Source organism: Hylaeus volcanicus, chromosome 7 (assembly GCF_026283585.1).
Source record: "Hylaeus volcanicus isolate JK05 chromosome 7, UHH_iyHylVolc1.0_haploid, whole genome shotgun sequence".
Lineage (NCBI taxonomy): Eukaryota > Metazoa > Arthropoda > Insecta > Hymenoptera > Colletidae > Hylaeus > Hylaeus volcanicus.
The window spans coordinates 2,019,087-2,038,943 of NC_071982.1; the positions used below are offsets into that span (position 1 = coordinate 2,019,087).

At 37.0% G+C, this 19,857-nt stretch overlaps 1 protein-coding gene across 12 annotated transcripts in view; it reads right to left on the reverse strand.

The window, feature by feature from the left end:
* Positions 1 to 19,857, reverse strand: part of LOC128879548 (uncharacterized) — a 533,296-nt gene that overhangs the window by 145,477 nt on the left and 367,962 nt on the right. For 2 of the 12 annotated variants that reach the window (XM_054128812.1, XM_054128813.1), the window contains exon 2: positions 15,660 to 15,760. The exons of the other annotated variants lie outside the window; for them this stretch is intronic. In XM_054128812.1, coding sequence (XP_053984787.1) covers positions 15,660 to 15,723 — 64 coding nt within the window. In that variant the 5' untranslated portion in view covers positions 15,724 to 15,760. The remainder of the gene's footprint in view (positions 1 to 15,659; positions 15,761 to 19,857) is intronic. 12 annotated transcript variants of the gene reach the window in all.

Here is a 19,857-nt window from a genome sequence, read left to right on the forward strand (position 1 = left end):
AGAAGGTACTGTATGCGGAAGATTCATATAAAAAAGAATAAGTTTGCACATCCTATGCAAAATGAAATATAAATATTAATACCTTCATTTATGAAATATATTTTCTATACAATCTGCGTATGTTTTTCACATTAGCGTACATCCAGGGGTGTCCACAAACCGTAGTGTAGTCATAAACTTTTCTTTGTAGGTGGATAATTTCTAACGCGTGTGTGGATATTAGTTTCGCGTGTTAAAGATCCAGCAGTTGTTATATTGATAGAGTACATAATAGTAACGCGTGTACGTCAGATTCCAGGTATTAATCGCAGTAATGGGGATCGTACGTTACAATGTTATTATGGGACCTGCTAGCAAAATTGGAATACATGTTTCATGACGCGTATACTGCTCAGCAAAGGGTTCTGAAGCGCCTAGAAAGCTATGAATTTAATAATAATCGTGTTATGTTACACGTGTATCTTGATACTGTATATTTAGGAGAAAAATTTGACTTTTAGATTTACAACTCACTCATTTTTTATCAAATTTGATCATTTTCATTCAATGAATTTATTTTACATGGGTGAAGAAATAACTGCTCTAAATAATTCCTTGAAATTGGCCAAACACGAAGTATTCAAACATCACAGACCATAGTACAAGATATAATAGCATAGTGCAGCAAGATACATCATTTTTCATACTGCTACACAGTATAATACAGCAAAATACAGTAGAACAAAGATTATTCCAGCAACATAGAGCATACATGTAAATATAGAATTTTCAAGCATAATACATTGGTTAGTAATGATTTTGAATATTTTTAGAAAAAGCATCTACCGCTGTCCATGCTGTGTAATATTACAGCAAAATCTCAGGTCTCTATTCAATCTCTATTCTCGGTCATTGCTTGAATAAATGTTGTTAATAATTAACGTATCTATATGTATCGTTCCTAATAACACAAAGGTGTGTATTACAAGTGTCGATATTCAGTTCTTTAGTAATATATATCGAAAATGTTTGCACATTTTGAACTGTACTGCCAATCTCGTCAAAATCTCAAGATTTTTCTTGCTTCTTAAGATATCTAAGAAACAATACTCCAAAATGGCAAGAAGAAAGTTATCAAAAAATACCACCATAAAAAATTACATTAAAACATATTATCGTGTAAACATATACCTAAATTTCACAAAAGAATTAATGAATCTTGTTTATCCTTCATAATCTTGCATATTATTTATCACCGTTCGTTCTCCGGAAATTAATTCCGACTCGTACGACACCCATGTCTAAATTTAATACCACCGCAAAGGGGTTAACATTGTTTATACCGCAAATCGATCTCGTGCCTCTCTTCCCCATTAATCTCCCCTTAATCATAAAATTACGAAGCGATTCCAGCACCATTAATTGCCAGAGTCACTTATCCAGTCAAAAGAGAATCCAGCGAGCACACGAGGAGCCTTCCAACGCGGCAGAATCAATAATTCTCATAATTAATCTTGCTACCAATGAAACCGCATTCTTCGACGTTCATTGGCGATCCGAGTTGGGCCACCGAGCGTCGAAGAGTTCGTTGGCAATTATTCCAATAACAGAGGCCGGCGCTAATGAATGCAGTCAGTGTACCGAATGCCATTGATTGACACATCGGGTGTCATTGTTTCGAAGGACGCGTATCCCTACTCTTTACACAGGGAGAAGGGGAAGGCTGCTATCTGACTATGGGCTTCATGGACTATAACCTAGACGTGGAGGACCTCCAAAGATTAATTTGAGATAGTTTGATGGGTCTGTGAAGTTGGCTCAACAGTTGCAACGAAATTTGAGACTATGGCCCAATGGCACAAAAGCTTCGAGGGGCGAACATAACTTTCCCGTAGGCCTAATATAAAGGGAATTTTAAAAATCAATATACTATATTTCATCACATTTCTCAACCTTCTCTTTTATGGAGTCAATCGATCCATTCAACGAACGGCTCATTTATTGTACATATAATTACATCATAAAGTACACCAAGTGTCCTTATCAAATCGATTCGCCAGACACTATAGTTGCTCAAACCTACTAACCCCAAGTTACGTCTCAATACGATTAAGATTTCAACTCTTCGCATATTCCTACTCGTTCCGCGCGGAATGTTGACTCCAACTTAACACATTTAGTTCATACTTCCTGCATTTCAATCACGACAATTCATAACGAGACGCGCGCGGATGAAATCCCCTCCGGGCACTCAGTCACCGAGTCGCGGAATCAGGAATCAAAGACTCGCGCACGAATCAGGCGTCGGAGCCGACGCAACGACGGCCGTTCCGCGAGGCTGCGAAAGACACCTATTAGTCAAGCACCGTGCTGACCATGGCGCGTTTCATTCGCGCAAGAAGTGGAATGCTCACTCCTAGAGTAGTAATATATTACGCCAGTAATTACTGTTAAACCTGCATCAATTACCATCAAGCGCCAGATGCACGCAGACCGAACGACCGATAGCCGAGTAAAATGCAGCGTAGAAGGGGTGGCCGTGTCCGTCAGAAGTCATCGAGGGTCACGTAACCGTTTCCTGATGACACTCCGTGAATAATACATCACTCGAAATGATATGCGCTAACGAACGTATGCGGGGAACAGTGCTCGGCTTGAATTTTGCAGATACCTGGGCTGGTGACACTCTGAGGCCTCTAATAATAGTTTTGAAAGAAAAAATGGGTACGAGGAGACATCACGGGATCGTGGATTTGCGTGATGATTTAGGGAGGAAGAATATATAGATGGGTAGGAGGAATTATAACCCTCGAAACTTTTGTGCCATTGGGTCTTAGGCTTAAATTTTTGTTGCAAATGTTGGGCAAACTTTGCAGACCCATCAAACTATCTCAAATTAATCTTTGGAGGTCCTCCACGTCTGGGTTATAGTCCATGAAGCCCATAGTCAGATAGCATATTCTGTAGGTAGGAAGATAACCCTCGAAGCTTTTGTCCCATTGAGTCTTAGTTTCTAATTTTCTTGCAAATGTTGGGCCAACATCAAACTATCTCAAATTAATCTTCAGAGGTTCTCCACGTCTGAGTCATAGTCCCCGAAGCCCATGGCAAGGCAGATAGCATATTCTATAGGTTGGAAGAATTATAAGAATTAAAACCAGTCATTCGTTCTATCACAGTAGAAATAGATACGAATGAAATGTCAATAGGTTGAGTATTAAACAATTTCTTTAAACAGTAATAATTCCTTTATCAGTGTTTCAAATATAGACGCGAAACTAAATCCTTCCCAACAAGCATTAATAAAAACGAATACCTAAGCACATAAATACACCTAACCCAAATCTTCATCCTGAACGTTGGAAAATAAAAACAATTTTCTTCTTCATTTTTAATTACCGTGTGATCATCTACATTAATCTTTCTATTCCCTTTCTTCTTAAATAAACTAAAGAGCTAGAGTTTAAATAAATCTATATTCGAACTTTTGTTTCGAAAACATCCCTGGAAACATCCTTGTTCACCAAAACGACCCAATGCATCCAGAACCATTATTATCCCACCGTTTGGAGCGACGGTGTACATCCTCCGAATAATAACCGCCAAATAAAGCACGCTCCAATCCGCATTCCTTCCCACGACATAATTCTATCCATACATAATGCGACCTATCGCGAAATCTCTGGTCCAGGGATGAGCGCAAGGTTGCCAGTCAGCATGCGCCGCGCAGCGTACTGCAATCACAGGGATCGGTCGTCGGGAGGATCGCATAGTCATGGCCATCCCGAAAAGCGTGACCGATCCCGCCGATTACACTTTCGTTCGGCGATATCGTTCGCCTGCTAATTAATCGCGAGCATGTCGCGGTATTCGCTGGCCCGGAGGACCGGGGAGATGGAGGACATATGGGCACCAGCGTATGGAACGACGCCGTGCGATGGGCCACCCACGACAGGCCTTCACCCTATCGTCGACAAACGTAAATTAGCGACTTATCGTATCGCGGTGGTCGTTAGGCGGTTCGACTGGACGATCGGCGCGAAATTCAAAGACGTTTTCGTGACTCGGTGATACTGAGCTGGAAGGGAGGGGATGGCTTTGTGGTAGCTTTGCTCGGGGTTCACCGTTTGGACACTGATACACCACGACATGAATGCTAACAGAATATATATATTACATATTACATATATTACATATATTACACACATCATATATATATAGTCGTAAACATTATCATTTGCTTATATGTAAGACAAATATATATAAATACGTCTTATAAATATATAATATAGTAACTGATAGTAACTGTTCTAACTGATTGCTTATATATATAAATGATAATATTTAGGACAAATGCGTTGCCCTAGAAGAACTAGAATTATATTTTACATTTGTTATATACAATATTTACAGATATACAAAACAATTTATTACCTAAAAGAACGAGAAACGACAATCAAAGTCTATTCTCCTTAAATCTATTATTTTATTCATCACTATTTGTTATTACTTCAATATTCGCACGTGTGCTCTTATATCATTTGCCTGTATTTCTACGTATGTATATCCATTAAAGGGCGCGCTGGGCTAGTAAAGCGCTGCTAATTCGAATTGAAGAAAGTATCGTTTCATTACATTTATACTTGTCTTTTAATTGTCGATTCATCTTCTGAATTAATATTCCTTTGTATTTATCTATAGGTGGCGCTTTTATTTAGGCTGACAAGCTAAAACTCGTGAAAATTTCTATAAAGTTAACATTTCGTCTTGAGATTAATTTTTTAACGTCGACAAGTTCACGAATCCTGTCCAGATTTTTCTTTTTTTATTGTTGCCTCACCTTTGAAATTAATTTTTTTGGTTGCTTAATGGAAAGTCCAGCCATCCGTTTCTGGGTGAAGTGGCGACCAACGTGTTAATTAAAAACCTATACTCTAACAGTAGCTTTGCTTACTGTTAACCATTTGTGGTGACAAGAACTGTCCTTATCTATTTTCTAGACTAACCAGTGCGAAAGGAGTAGACTTGAAGAAATATCCTTCTGATGATTCTAAGAAGCTGAGGAAAGACTTTCCAAGACTTTCTCCTGCATACACAGTCTTTCTAAAGAATTTTTGGTAGTGATTCTGATTTTGATGTCGAAGAAAAAGAATTAAATCGTAATATCTATTATTTGACTATCTACCGCGGTATCGGTAAACCCATACTGTGTAGGTGCGCATGCGCAGGCTACAGCCCCCGAGGGCGCCATCGAATGTCTGAAAACCTCCGATTCCTCGTGGCGTTTCGATACGAGAGAAACAGACAAGAAGAGAGAGAAAGGTAGAGCTTAGAAGGCCCCTGGTAAACTTTTGCGATTACGAGACGAGTCAATAAAAGCTCTCACGGCTGTTAATGGATTGTACGAGGCGGTAAACTTTAACCCCGCGTGTGAGCCCCTAGATGCATGCCCATCAAGGGGAATCCCATAAAACCGCGCGAGAACGCAAGCCTTTACGATAATGCATATTCCAATTGCCATTACTACTACGTAAAGCGAGTATTACAGGATTCATGTGGCTTGATATCGCGAAAGAATGCAATCAAGACTCCCCTCGCGTAATCTTCGCCGGAGCCAAGCACGTTGTTAATTATGCGACCCTGCTACACTGTCGTACAACACACCGGCATCGCGATTCCTCAGCAATTCCTTGCTCTTTATTCGCTAATCTCACACCCGTTAAATGATGTAACGCACTTACGGCGTGACAAAAAGCTTCTTGGTATGCTAAGGGTAGCTGTGTCGTATAGTATATTTGAATTAGGAGTGTTTTAAGTGTTTGGTCTATTTCACTGTTTGACGTGGATGTAATGTTTTTGGGCTTGGGGTCATCCTAAAATCCGCGTCACGCTTTTATATGACGCTGATGTCATCAGTCTATGTCTGTAGCATACGTGAATGAGAATATATGAGAATACAAGTGTACATATTTCTCCTAATCTCTCAATATTTGCGCAGCGTGTACGCATTAAGTGTTGGTTATAATGTCTTCTACTGACTGCATGAGTCGTCCGCGTCAACGTAAACGAGAATCGGAATTTAATCAATGTTTTATTAATAATCCATTTTCATCACGTGCAAAAGTAGATAATTTTCTTTACTTCGTATGCAGTGTTGTACGTGTATTCTCAAAAACATATCCATGATTCGATGTTTTTCCGTGAAGTGAAGAAGGTTATGGTGTTTTTGTGTGGGTTATAATTTAATTCTTTAATGTTCACGTCACTTTTCACGTTTGTAACATGACAAAAATCATATACATATATAGAGTCAGTTTAATAAGTATTCGTATAGAAACCAATTAAAAATAAAACTTCATATATTTATAAATATAATGATTTATTCTGCATACTCGGCTGTTTTATCTAAACAAGATTTCTGTCTATAAGAAAGTAAACACAAAGTAACAAGTACATATAGAATCATCAGTTCTAACTGATTGCAGATGTTGGCACAATCTCGGTACAATAAAGACGTATTACTATAACGATAATAATAATTATTATTTCAGATATATCAGTTGAACGTAATCACTCTATAGAAGAAGAGAAATTGCTTGGCGCCAAAGTATTCCGCTCCATCACAGCGATGAATTTCTGACACCGAGATGTATCTTTATTAGACGCTCTTAATATCGCGATAAACCTCATAAACGCCATAATGTGTCTTTATTGCTCACCTCTAACGCCACTATAAACCTCTCGAGCCTATAAACCGCAGGCTACTTTTATCGCGTAGACTTGAATTTTAATAATAATCGGATAATTTATCTATGTATTTTTCTACCGTAAAAGGTCCCGACGTTCACGATATGCCGATAAACATATCATTAATGATTAGTTCTGATTGCGAGAGCGTCGTTTGCGCGTCGATCCGCGCTCGCAAATAGCTGGGCACATTTAAATTAATAACTATTTGATATAATTTATTTCGAACCGGTATCTGCGTATACGAATAATATCAATTCGTGTGAAATAATAGGTATGTCAAGTTATTATTTTAATTAAAGTGTTTACGTTTGTAAGTACAAATACAATTTTGTAAAACAATTTCAGAATTACTCAAAAGAGATACATAATAAAATAACATGTTTCACTGAATGTTTCAAATAATGTTGTATTAAAAGAGATCAGGTCTGTCATGTACTTATTACTCCATGTGATATAGTTTTGAAGAGAAACTTTATAATTATGTAAAATAAATGTGAAATAAAATATGGTGTTGTATGAAATAATATTTCAAAAATATCCACCTCTATTATAACTTCACCTCATATTATTTCAAAGAAAAATTTCACAATCAGTACAAATAAATATGAAACAAAATAACATGTAATTTGACATAATATCTCAAATAACAATATCTCAAAAGTGATCAAATCCATAAAAATAGTCATAAAATAAAATAACATTAAATATTTCAAATAAAATCATTTTAAAAGTGGCCAGACACAATCGAACACAGGGACTCCCCGTATTCTCGGAATGCGGAGTGGGCTAACCCAATTGGTTCCACGTCTAAGTCCTCGATTAACCGCGAGGGAAACCCCCGTTAGCTGGTTTTTAATTGCTCCGTGTCGAGGGAACCGAGTCGTTGACCAATTAGCGGCAAGAACCTCTTCATCGATATACTATCGATCGCCATTTGTATGTGTCAAGGTGTCGAGCACCTCTTGGTCTGTTCTCATGCATAAACATCATTGTGACAATGAGAATTATCCCCGCAGCGAACCTCGCAAACAAACACGCGAGTAAATGGAAACGCTGTAGATCTCTTTCCGCGAAGGAACAGCGAGTACTTCGTCCGAGCAAGACAAGAATTCCGTATAGGCTGAATGGGAAACCGAGACGGTGTACGAGTAATCGATAAATCCTTGCATAATCCACGGGTAATTTTGTTTCGATATCACCGTTCGTTCCATGGTTATACTCCGTAATTATAGAATGTAACCTAGAGATTCCTTTCCCATGCTTTTTCTTTCCTTACATGTTCAACATCGCATTAACCTTTTCTCTAAAATTCATGCGTAAATATATAATTGTCCACGTTATGTCGCGTTTGTTTCATCACGAAAATATATGTATAAGCAATAAAACAATTCTTACATTTTTTTAACTCATGGCACAGATTAGAGGATTTATAATCTTTTTGTGAACCTTCTACGATTTATTATATAAATATTGTATTTATATTCTATGTTATGAAACCATAAAAAATTATAGTGATGTATAATTCTATGAGAAACTAATTCCCAATTTTCTTTTGGTAAGAAAACTTACCACTTTAGAAAAAAAAAAATTGAAAATTATTGTAATTAAAAATAGAATACTATTAAGCAAAAATTTTATTTATACCAAAGTTCAAACTTTGACGTAAGAATACACAGTCATTGTATATGAACAGGTTGATAAATGATACTACGACGATAATCATTACTAATAAATAGTCAATGGACTATTGACTATTCTGACTCCTCAAGTATCATCAATAGTAACGTAGATATGTTTATGTGCATGCCCCTTGGGAATGTATAAAAAATTGTTCCAGGTTCGCATTTGATACATGTAAGGTTATAAATATGTACACGAAGCAATTGTCATATAACTGGCAGAATAATTCAAATGGTAGGATCAATACGACATAAAACTTAGTGTCATAAAAAACGCGAGTGAACTTATGTCAATGTTGAACTTTTTTGTGAAAATGTAAATTAGAAAATTAGCATCATTTATCGTTCGGCAATATTTCACTATAAACAATTAGGTATGACATGTTTAACTGCTTTTCAGTCTGCCACGTGTAGTAATAAATCCACGTCTTGATTTTCATAATTAAATAAATATTAACGATAAATATGCCACGTATCAATCGTGTAATCGAAAGAGTCGTAATTATTATACTTTCTGCAATTTTCTAACATAATAAATGAGTTAAAAAAAAAAACAATTTTTTTTACTGTTCTGGAAATTAATTGTAACATATTGTTTGTGAAACTACAAAACGATAAACGTTATAAGAATTTTCTATTTTCATGATTTGACTTATAATAACATTTGAGGTTTATTCGCGTTCTCAATTTGGGTGGATAATTACATAATTTCTATTTTGACAGACTCTGAAGTCAAAATTGAAGACAAAATACGAAACGTCGTTTATTATAAAATTTGTAATGAATTCATTAATTATTTAAATAAAAGAGTACACGCTGTATATGTAGAGCACCTTCATAAATAGTTGAAAAGAAGATAACAGCATTGCATAAATTATTAATGAATCTACAGATTCCAATATAAAAATCGGTATAATATAAATAAAATTAGAATACTGCACACATAGGGTTACTTTATGGATAGATAAAAAGAAGCTAGCACCTTGGTTAAATTATAACAAGATCAATATTATTTAAATAAAATGTAAATATTGTGCATGCAGAGTAACCTCATGGATAGTTAAAAAGAGATTACCAGCCTTACATAAATCATTAATAAATCTACAGATCCCAATATGAATATTAATACAAAAATAGCTGGTTCTCCTTTCCAACGATCAGTCAAGATAGAAAAAGCATCCTCTCTAAAATCATTCTCCCGATTTCACGGTGATCAATCACTATCGAAAGTGTTGCTTCGAAATCACGCGTATTTTTCCCCGTACCGCGCGTTCGAGATACAGAGCAGACTTCCGCGAACGTCTGCTCGCCGAAGAAGAAACAGTGCCCGAGAAGAGGAGAGACGCAGAAGGGGGCCAAAGAGCAATAGAGAAGCGGGGCCCGATATGGTCATGCTCTCTCGATGCAAATGAGAGGCCCCGAGAGAAGAGTCTCGACTTCACCGGTAGGCGAATGAAAGCTCGAGCAATTAAATTCTCATTGGAAGCAAGACACGTGTTACCGCGTGTTTGACGCGGCGGTCATGCCGATCGCGACCTCGAGATCCCTGATATCGCGCATTACGCGACAAATCGTCGGACCTGCTTCCTGTCGCGGTAATGAGAGATTCATTGGTTTACCCATTGTGCCGAACCGTTGCCCACTGATAACTCTATTCGCTGCAAATCCACTGCGAAGTCGCCGACTGCGGATAAAGTGGATCTTTATCGCGAAATTTAGCATGCCTGAATAACCGTAATATGACAGAATCGACATAGGCGTTATTGGCCAAATCGTTATTATTCCGAATGCAAATATATATTAATGTAAGAGAGCGCTGTCATTGTATGGAAGTTGCTACGAACAGACGGCAGTTTGGAAAATTTCAGAATGTATTATGGGAAAGTGCAAGAGAAAAGAAAAGAGAAAAAAAAAGAAACAGGTGTCGAATTAAGGTCGGGGCAAACGGTCAACCGTCTTCTCAGATTGTATTTCTAATCATTGTGTTATTGTATAACAAACCATTGATTTCCTTTTTACATTAATTAATAAAGAAATGAAATCTTTGCATCAATCTTGAACGATTATCTATTGAGGATTATCTAGTGTCGGTTTTCCTGCGTTTGGTTCTGTTTATAAAATATTGGGTTAATGAGTATAAGTATGTTTAACTATTCTTGGTCTTTCAGCGTTAGTACATAGTATCGCCGCATGAATGAAAAAAATTAAATAAAATAGTAAAGCTAAGCAAAAGGTGGGATGGTTTTTAACTAACCTAACCTTAGAATGAGTTAAAAGTGTACTATTGATCATGTACAAAAGCAAAGACTTCAAGGATATTCTTGGAGAAGAATTGGAGAAAACTTGGAGAAGAATATTAAAATTCAAAAGAATATTTGTTACACAGGCTCCTTGTATTAAAAAAAAGTTCAATGAAAAACAGCTTTTCAAAAACAGTCTTTGTTCAAGGAGTATATGCAGAACATACAAACATACAAACATCCATATTATCTCATGAACAATAAGAAGTTCTCTACCGGTCTGCTATAAAAATAAGTATCTATATAAACAGAAGGGACCGGAATTTTATATTTTTAAGTTTATGGTGTAAGTAAATGGATTATAACAAAAAAATCACCAAAAATGGCCAGGGAGTTCTGCTCCATAAAGAGTTAGGTCCGAGTTAGGTTATGTCTGGTGTAGTTCCGCTCCGGGGTGCTGTAGTGGTGAGGTTTTCAATGAGTAAAAATCTCGCATAACCCATTTTGAAGGTTTTTTCCACCACCACGGTAAAAAAAAGAAACAAAAGGTCTAGGTTATGTCTGGGTTAACACATGGACCGCCATGTTGCCCATATATGAGTGGCAGGGGTTTTCATTAACCCCGTTAGCTGCCACAAACCTCATTTGGGGATTTTTCATTCTACATACATATGTCAATATCATGTGTTGCAGAAACGGTGTATTGTATGCTTTATTTTTTTACAACAAGCGAACTTATTTGTAGGTCGAACGGAACCGAAACGGAAATTTGGCAATTAATAAATGACGAAACTTACTAATTCCAATGATGAGCTGTTAAAGAAAATAAATCTGGGAAGGATTCGTGAATTTTGACGACGTAACAAAAATAACGACTATACCAATGTTAGATTATGTAGGTTCTAATTGTCTCTAGACAAATGTTTAGCCTCTCAGAAATATTCCCAAGTATTAGCCCGTAAATCGATGCGTCGTATCCATAACATGGAAGCGTTACGAAAAACCGCGAGGGTGTGGACCGAACGAGGGTCGGGTAGGAGGCAGCCTCTTCGACGGTATACTTGAACGACACCTCCCAGACCGCGATAAAGATGTAAATCTGGCTGTAAGCGAGGAGAAGTACGAGCGCAGGCAGCGGCCGCTATTAATTCATGCATGCATTGTTACGTGTCAAGGCGCGCGGTGTATCTGTCGGCAGATCGTCGTGACGAGATAAGCGAGTGAAAACCTTCCTCCTCTCGATCGGGGCGCCTCCTCCCGCGCTTGTTCCTCGACGAGAAGCCAGCCTCGCACGACGAAAAGGCTCCTTCGCACCGGCGAAGATTAATCGTCCACGTCGGACGGACGTCGTGATAATTCCTTTAAACGACACGCGGCTACGCGAACCGAGTCCCCCGGTGATACGGTGAAACGCGGCCCCGTCGATGCCGCGACGGTGGTAATTATTTCGTTTAGCGACGCACGGATAGACGGCTGGCGTTAAGCCACCCGACAAACTCCAGCCTCGAGAGTCGTACGACAACATAATGTCGGGCGATAATCGAGAGACGAGGGCTCGAGCACGGAAGCTCGGTCGTTATTTTGGTTAATTGGACATGGTGGGGATAAGAGGCATCGTGGTATGGGAATTAGGGAGACGGATGATCTAGAATTTTGGGAGAGTGCGAACGAATACTTCTGGATTCGGGGAAATGAAAATTTAGGGAAATAGGGAAATTTAGGGAAATTTAAGGAAATTTGTATGGTATGGATAGATACAAGAGAATGTCGGAAATTAATTGATGTTTCTGGGAAGAGTCTGTGAGGTTTAGATCAATTTAACAGGCTGCTTTAACCTCTTCAGGGACGATTCTTTTTGTTACTATCAAATTTTTGCTCTTTTTATCATAGACAGTAATTATAGTTATATAAAACTAAGCGTCCACATATTGAATCCGGTTGAAAGACTTAAAATTGAACCTACTATGTCTTACTTTTAATACGTTACCCCCAAAATTCTAATCCATACTTTCAGCAATCATAAGATAATAATTGTTACATATTTAATTAATCTTAATATTCGAAAAATGTTCAAAATTACCGCAACTTTATAATTACACCGTGCACGAGGGTTGCTTTTAAGTATAGCCTGCAACACGGTTCAAAGTTTATCTTCTTTTGTTCCTTTGTCCTCGTTAAATCGACTTTTTTACTAGCGAAGATTCTTCTACAAAGACAGCCAAGGTTCCTGACGGTACGTGATGCGAAAGTTTCTCTAATCTCGATCTCGCGTGCAATCAGATAAAGGTCACCTCGCTCATTCATGTCTTTGAACAACTCTGCCCTTCGGAGTAATTAAAATTAGTAATTCGCGCAATTAATTGAATCAGCAATTAATTAAGGAACACTGTTCAGTGTTTATCGAAACTCATCGAGGCCTGTTAGAGACACATTGTCAAAGAAGCACAGTCGATCGGCCGATAAAGAAGCCATAGACACGAACACAATTAATTAATGCGTTAAACAATGTCGATGAATTATTCCCGTCGGAGGAAATTTATGTAAAGAGGACGTTGAAAAATGTATCACGCATCCCTATCGTCGAATGTATGTTAATACTGTACTATGAAGCATGTATACATACTATCGTTTTCCTTTTATTTGTCAGTATTCATTATTCAATACAAATACGATTCTGTGAATATGTATAGGTTTATTTGTAGGCGAAGCCAGGAATTTTTATTGATTCTATGCAAATTACAACCGCGCATTACATTTTTCAATGTGAATATATTAACCTAACCTCATACTGTACCAAGCTATAGCTCACAATTGTTAAACGTATGCATGAATGGAAATAAAAAATAATTCTTTAAACCATTCGAGATGTCTGATAGTTCCAATTGAGTACAATTACTCAAAGCATAAGTTCTTAACCCTCTTGTGTCACGAATTATTACAGAAAGAAGATCGTAAATTTTCTTTTTGAAACAACAAATTTAATATCACTTTTTATTATCAAAATAATAACCTGGATTATACATTTGTATTAAATGTTGACGCCAAAAGCAAAACGCTTTAAATTTGCCTAGCATTAAATGGGTTAAGCATTTTGAGGAACACTTTCTGCCTAATAAAGTAATTTTGTTTCAAGAAAAAATAAATGCAAAAGGGAGCAAAATAGCATTATGATATAGAAATTTATTTCTCTCTTAACTCGATACAAGAGTTAAATTTCCAGCTACTCACTATGAAATATATTAACCTAACCTCAAACTATACCAAATTATAGCTCACAACTGTTAAACATATGCATAAACAAAAATAAAAAATAATTCTTTAAGCATTTTGCCTGGAACACTTTCTACCTAATAACCTAATAGAGTAATTTCGTTTCAAGACAAAATTAATACAAAAAGGAATTAACTAGAAGGGCCTTCAACATTGGAAGCCAGTGATGAGCAAAATTGCATTACGATAGTAGAAAACAAATAAAAGCAACAAATAGAAATTTATTCCTGTCTTAATTCGATTCAGGAGCTGAATTTCCAGCTTCTCGTTATAAAATATTTCATTCTACTATACAAATTTTCACTTCTATTTCAGGTGGTATCGTTTACTCGTTATACAACATTTTTATTAAGATGAGACCTTTGCCCGTTCGCGATGGAAACCTGCGGAAATGGGAAAGATTAGGCGTTTGAAAAAATTCAGAAGTATACGTGCCGACATAAATATCCGCCATTTCGTCGGCAGTTGGTAAAACTAGCCCGCTTTCGAGCAAGTCGGGAGAATGTTGGAATACGCGGTAATGCGATATTAATGATACGTTCGCGTGGTGCAAATTAGCCGCGGCAATTAACTCATATCATAGAAGCAGCAATTAGCGGCGAATCGAACACGTCATATTTTGTGGAACAACTATATAAACCGGAGATGCGATCGGCAATGCATCGAGGGAATTTTGAAGAAACCATTAACGGTATACGTCTGCAAGCTCATCGTTTACGTATCGTCGACCAATTATAGTGTGCTCGCGATATAAAAAGGTTTGAAATCTCTTCCTGTTCCTCTTACATTTTTTTTAAATTATTTTAACAAGGTATTTGTAGTCACGACCATTCCACGATTATTTATTTCCATTGAAAATCTTTTTATTTTATAGACTACATATTTGCAACATTGATATTTTAAAATATATTTTGTAATTTTTATCTTCGCCCTAACGATACAAATTCGCGATGATTTTTGAGATGAGAAGTTATCACCCTTGCAGAAATTATTAATGAATCTACAGATTCCAATATAAAAATCAGTATAATATAAATAAAATTAGAATACTGGACATATAGGGTAACTTTGTGGATAAATAAAAAGAAATTGGCAACTTTGGATAAATTATTACAAGATCAATATTATTTAAATGAAATATAAATATTGTGCATGCAGAGTAACCTTATGGATAGTTAAAAAGAGATTACTATCCTTACATAAATCATTAATAAATTCACAGATCCCAATTCGAAAAAGCTAGACTTATATGATAAAGTGTCGATATATTATCATGTGATCTGGAAGTTACTCACACCTATCGGAGAGTTAAACTAATTACAAAACATTTTAATATCTTAAACCTGCTCCCTCTGTATCAAATACATGTTAATCTATACATTCTAAATATTTTAGGAGACTTCTGCTTAAATCTGAACCTATGTAGTTAGTTGATTTCGAAAGAAACTGTCCTGGAAATCTAAGTTGAACAAATCCAAAAGTCTAAAATCATCGAAAATCTAACAGTCTCGAGGCAGCTTCGACGCGAAAGGTCGAGGCTTTCATAAATCTTTCGTCCTACGTGTCTTTAGGCGGTCCAGGTTAGCGGAGGCGCCGATTCTTCCGCGATTTCCACGCGATCAATCACAACAAAGTGTGAGAATTTCTTCGGGTCTCATAAACTCTCCTGTTCGAGGCAGAAAAATTCATTTATCGAGGAACTGCCTAGCTAAAATACAGTCAACACCTTCGAACAAGTTACCTTCGACGTTACTCCCACGAGACGCCCGACCACTCCAACACCTTCGCAACCAATTCACATCCATGAAGAACGATTGGTACGATTTACTGAATTCTGCTTACCTGTAACAAAAAAAAATGTATCTGGTTAGAAAATCAATTTCCCAAAATCGTATGATTATTGACTATTTGTTAATGTATTATTTGATGAGAGTTTCTTAAATATTTCGAAAAAGAGCATGTTTGCAAAGCTACATAAATGAAAAGTTTTTGAGAAGGATTTTTCTTTAATAAAAAAAATCAATTGGATTTATGCAAATTGTGTTTGGCCATTTTTCTTCTACTTTTCTATCCTTCTTCTCTTTCTCTGTTTACTCAAATGTAATAGTCTCTGTTTTTCTTATTTCTTTCCATTTTTTATCATTTTTCTTTATTTTGTTCTCCATAAAATCAAGCAGTAACATTTTCTTACTACTCGTGTGTCTTTTACACAAGTAACCGAGTAACTACATTTTATATTAATTTTATTCGTACACATTGGAAAATGATTCTTTCACTTTTACTCTTTCAAGAACCATCAAATGAATGTATCTAAAACAACTCGTACAAACAATGTATCTAATACCTTCGCATAAAATTAATAGTATAATACAATTGCTAAATTAAATTATTACCTAAATTAAACGAACATCTTCGCGTGATATTCGCTGAAAGAGTTCAGAAAGCGAACGCACTTTGCGAAATTGATCGAAACAATATACTGGGTGATACACTGGCCAGGTTAGCGATGATTAATCAGCCAACGACGGGCAACGGTTAAAACGACTACGCCTCGTAAACCTCTGCTGACGATCGAGTCGTCGATGCTGCGTTAATAAAAGGAGTAGATGGGAGAGGGTCGCGAAGAGAGGAGAACACTTGGGCGTATCTGCCTACGACTTGACCTCGGTATTGCACTAATGCTTTCATAGATTCATCCCAGAGCAGCCTATCAGGAAATACACGAGACGGTTGGGCGGCACTAGGCGCGTTGTCTCCCGATTTGAAGCATTGAAAATTAGCATTCCACGTTAGAGTTCATTGGAATTTCTAATGAACGCTCCGAACGTATATCGTGCAACCACATTCGTCGAAACTAGTTTAATGTCAAGCACCTTGAATCATTGTAGAACGCGAATCTCCCAATGGAAATGAATGTTGTGGTCGGAAACTCTTCGGTTACTCTCAAAATAGATTGCTATGTAAAGTGGTTTAAGCTTTTGATATTCCAGGATTGTTTTACAACGTCTTCAAACTTGATCAAACACGTCATAATATTATGGGGCTTGACATGGCAATTGTAAAACCACTGTACGCACTACTACTAAAGAACAAAATCCTAAAGAAGATAGTGGATTCGACGATTCATACATCTTCAAACCATGTACACTATGATAAATAATAAGGTAACCTAACATAACCTAACCCAATGTATTGGGTAGGTATACATGACATGTCGTTTATACAAATCAAACGGTAACTATATAAAACTACTTTCAATGAAACATAGTGCATTTAATTAAAATAATTTCCATATATAATTCTTCATTTATTAATTCTGAATGCATTTCTTCTATTTCATTGCAATAAGATTCAGGATTAATTATACAATCAAAGGGTAGAAAAGGATGACGAGTAATTTAATTTTCTAATCAAAAATCACCAGCTTTGAATTTTTCAAATCAAACATTCACATTCAAACACCACACATTCACATAATCTTGTTTAAAAGCTAACTTTTTGTTTTTAGCAATTTTCACTGTCATCTTCACACGTTCATACTCATGTATTCCAACATCTTTAGAGATTCTAATGTGTGTGACTTACAGTATACTTCATCCTCTTTAATATGATTACAATCAATTATTGACAGAGTAGACTTAAATTGATCTTATTGGTTCCTAGTGAATGGAACACTAGAAAAACAACATTTCATATGCACCAACCTAATAGTAATTATTGAAATACATACATACATATACGGTAAAAGAACATTCCAGCCTCATTGATTAGCATGGTTCACTGCCAGCTGTATAATGATAGCTGTTGTGCAACTGCCTTTTGTTTCTTATTCGATCAATATTATAGAACTCGTGAATGTAGAGCATCCTATCTTATACATTAAATAAATAATAAATAAATATCTTCATAAAACGGTGTGATTACTGTTTTACAGCCCTTAAATTCCTTCGATAAATAAAAATTACTCATAGACCAATAAAAGATACGTGCACTAATTAATTATAAAAATACATCAGGAGTGATTTTCCTAATATGATCGAACCATGTCATAACATTACGTAACATTACCCATGATATTACTAAAAAGAGTATCACAAAAAAATTTACTTTATAAACAACTCTATCTTACAAACAATAAACAGCTAAGTGACCATAGAGTCTTCAAACCATAGCAAACACCCTGCAACAATATTGCCCAAGTAACCCACCCTTTCTAATAATTATAAAATAACCAGAGAGCTAAACGACCATAGAGTCTTTAAACCATAGCAGACACCCTGCAACAATATTCCCCAAGTAACTCATGCTTTCTAATAATTACAAAATCACCAGAGAGCGGACAAGTTAATAAATAAACACAATTTCCGAACATCTAAAAAATAAGAAGAAAGAACTCACAAGTTCTTTCAACGCATACAGACGATTCGAAGAACAATACCCACGCGCGGTCTCTAGTTACATAGATTAAAAATTGAATTCCCCGGGAGTCCCCGAGTCCAGTTACACGGTGAGCTCGGTCGTCCCGGAGTGCCTACGAGAGATTTTACCTCCTCGTCGTATTCCCGGAGCGGTGAAATTCCAAAGAGGCTCAGCTTAGAGCTTCGTTGCGTGTTGGCGTTGCACGTGGGTTGGGCACCACGTTGAGCCCCCCACACAATGGTACACCTTGGCCCGTGTACACGGGAATAGGTCGGGACCTCGACGTGTCAGAGGTGAGGCCGCACCCTGCATTGTGTCCTACCCACGTGACCGCCGTACGAGTCGTCATTCGTGTCAACGTTTCCCCCATGAATCCTTCTCTTGACCGTAGGTACGCGCGTGTGTTGGTAACGAGTTGTGATAAAGTCTGCTGGCAAGCCAAAGGTGGTTCGTCGCGTTGGGTTTAACTCTCCATCGGGGGAGAAGCTCTAATGGAAGGCTATTCTATGTTTGATAACTATAGAGTCGGAGTTTTATACGACACGTAGGTGGTCGGTGCCCGAAAATTCCAGTCATCCCACTTCAGGGTGTGCTGTTCGGTATTTATGCTACGATTCAGAGTATGTTTATTGCATCTTTGATCTGGGGATCCTTGTGTCAACTAGCGTGATCAAAACCTGATTGGTCGAATGGGTTGAATCGAATTTCAATGGAATTAGGGAGAAATGTAAAATGTCGTATGTGGGGAGTACTTTGATTATTAATAATAATAATATATTATTGCAGGGTATTTGCTATGGTTTGAAGACTCTATAGTCATTTAGCTCTCTGGTGATTTTGTAATTACTAGAAAGCATCGGTTACTTGGGGAATATTGTTGCAGGGTGTTTGCTGTGGTTTGAAGACTCTATAGTCATTTAGCTATTTATTGTTTGTAAGATAGAGATGCTTATACAGTAAATTTTTTTTTGTCACCTTTCTTTTATACCTTTTTCAATTTTATATTATTAATTATATTATATTTACAAGTTTCTCACGTGTCTAATTTTGTCGCCACCCTCGATCATCCCAATGTATCATTATCAGAGCATTTTCAGCGTCCTAGCTGCTAAATTGTTCAACAGCCATCAACTTCGCTTCATGTATTTACCCACGAAACTGCCAAGTAGCATGAGACTTACGCGCAAGTGGTCAGTCATCAAGTTTCACCCATTTCTTCAGTGACACTCGTTACTAGGTCATCTATTCTTTTCCAGGATGCGTTTGACACGCCACGTTAAACAGCGCTGAATCACACCGTTGCATATCCACGACATATTATAACACCGAGCTCGATTCAATTTATCGTTGGATAATTTATGCGAGCAGTTACGCAGCCGTCAATTATAAGCTTGATGAATTACGCGGCGCACGTTTGACCGAGCAACTTGGAACGAAGGTTCTAACCTTTGAGTCCGAAACTTTCTATCGGCACAGAAACCCATGGAATACGCTAACTTCGATACTAAAACGCCCCGTTA